This window comes from Octopus bimaculoides, chromosome 5, assembly GCF_001194135.2.
Source record: "Octopus bimaculoides isolate UCB-OBI-ISO-001 chromosome 5, ASM119413v2, whole genome shotgun sequence".
Taxonomy (NCBI): Eukaryota; Metazoa; Mollusca; class Cephalopoda; order Octopoda; family Octopodidae; genus Octopus; species Octopus bimaculoides.
This window is the reverse complement of record NC_068985.1, coordinates 107,432,285-107,434,094: the sequence shown is the minus strand read 5'-3', so window position 1 is coordinate 107,434,094 and position 1,810 is coordinate 107,432,285. Positions and strand designations below refer to the sequence as shown.

The following is a 1,810-nucleotide window of genomic DNA, read 5'->3' as shown; positions in this document are numbered from 1 at the left end:
GGAGGAGGAGAAGGAGGAGGAGGAGAAGGAGGAGGACGAGAAGGAGGAGGAGAAGGAGGAGGAGGAGGGAGGAAGACGACGACGACGACAACAACGATGACGATGACAATGACAATGATGATGACGATGAGGATAATCAAGGCAATGATGAGGACGATGAGGATAATGATGACAATGACAAGGAGGACAAGGACAACACCACATACATGACCACACCAGACTACTTCACCTGCATATTGCTGCTGCCTGGCTCATTTACAAAATCTTTGATCTCTTCAAACTTCTCCTTTGACCTATAAACAAAATTAAAGTTGTCCACATTAATTAAAACAAACTCTCTACATATTATTTGGCATCAAATTATTAAGTAATCACCTAAACGATTCTACCAATACAGTCTACCATACATAATCATCATATTAACCTACCAATAGAGTCTGTCATATACACCATGCCAGCCAACCAATAAAACTCACTGATGAACTATCACACTAGCCTACCAACACACTACAGAAATAGTAATAATCTTTTCAATCATCATAAACCAACCTACAAACATTTTGGTACCCCAGTAAATCATGACAGTAAAATAAACATACCAAAATATCACTCACTCACTCACTCATGCGTTTGCTCGATGGGGCTGGGGTCATCTCAGATTAATGGTCCCAGCAGCATTATCATGTGTAGAGCTGACCAGGTCCACCAATGCTGCCCATTGCTCATGATCCAATGCCAGCCCCGCTACATAGTTGATTTTTCATTGGTCGGGGGGGCATGCAGGGTTCCATTCTAATGTTGGACAGTCTGGTTTCTTCTGGTCTGTGTCATAACAAGTTGAAAATTCTTCTGGGTGGGTTGTTGGCCCTCTGCAGACAAGTAGATGGGTGGGCTGTTATCTTGGTGATGAACCAAAACACCGCAGATCACTGTTAGTCTGCAACCTCCCTGGAAGGATGGCCCTACCAGAAGCAAAGCTCTGACAGTAATGCTCTCTCAGATTTATGGAACATGCAAGCCCCCCATGACAAGGCCAGACCCAGGATACTTACCTACTAATGATGTCAGTTAATTTTCGGTAGCAGTAATCAACAAGGTCCAGAAGGCTCTCGTCAGCAGATTCACAAGACTCAGGAAAATATAAAGTTGTTTCCAGAAGGTTGATAACAGTAGCTTCATGGTAGAGCTGTGTGGAAGTGTAGAGTGGAAATATATGTTTACAATAGTATGTGGAAATATAGGGTTTATATTGAAATAGTTCTGGTGCTGAGAAAAACAAGCTCTTGGTACCCTCTGTAAAGTAAGTTGACATTAGGAGTGATGTCCAGCCATTGAAACCATGCAAATGAAGACATTGGAGCATGATGCCGGCCTCCAACTTGTTAGACTCCGCCAGATTGTCCAATCCATGCCAGCATGGGAGCTAGCCATCAAGTGATGATGATGAAGATGATAATAAAGGTGGTAGTGGTGGTGGTGGTGGTGGTGGTGGTGGTGAGAATGATGATTGAGATATAGTAACATGGCATTATACTAATATATTAATATATACTCCTTTATTCTTTTACTTGTTTCAATAATTTGACTGTGGCCATGCTGGAGCACCACCTTGAAGGGTCTTAAACAAATCAACCTCAGGACTTAATTTTTAAGGCTAGGACTTACTCTATCATTCTCTTTTGCCAAACCACAAAGTTACAGGGACATAAACACATCAACACCAGTTGTCATGGAGGAACAAACACAGACACAAAGACACACACATAAGTATATACATATATATATATATATATATATATATATATATATA

General features: G+C 41.3%; 1 protein-coding gene across 1 annotated transcript in view; it reads right to left on the bottom strand.

Moving 5' to 3' along the window:
* LOC106871062 (zinc finger MYND domain-containing protein 10) overlaps positions 1 to 1,810 on the bottom strand; it is a 27,694-nt gene that overhangs the window by 19,714 nt on the left and 6,170 nt on the right. Inside the window, exons 4-5 of the mRNA XM_014917327.2 lie at positions 1,053 to 1,186; positions 230 to 293 (exon numbers count right to left, since the gene is read on the bottom strand). Of these exons, the coding sequence (XP_014772813.1) occupies positions 230 to 293; positions 1,053 to 1,186 (198 nt within the window). The remainder of the gene's footprint in view (positions 1 to 229; positions 294 to 1,052; positions 1,187 to 1,810) is intronic.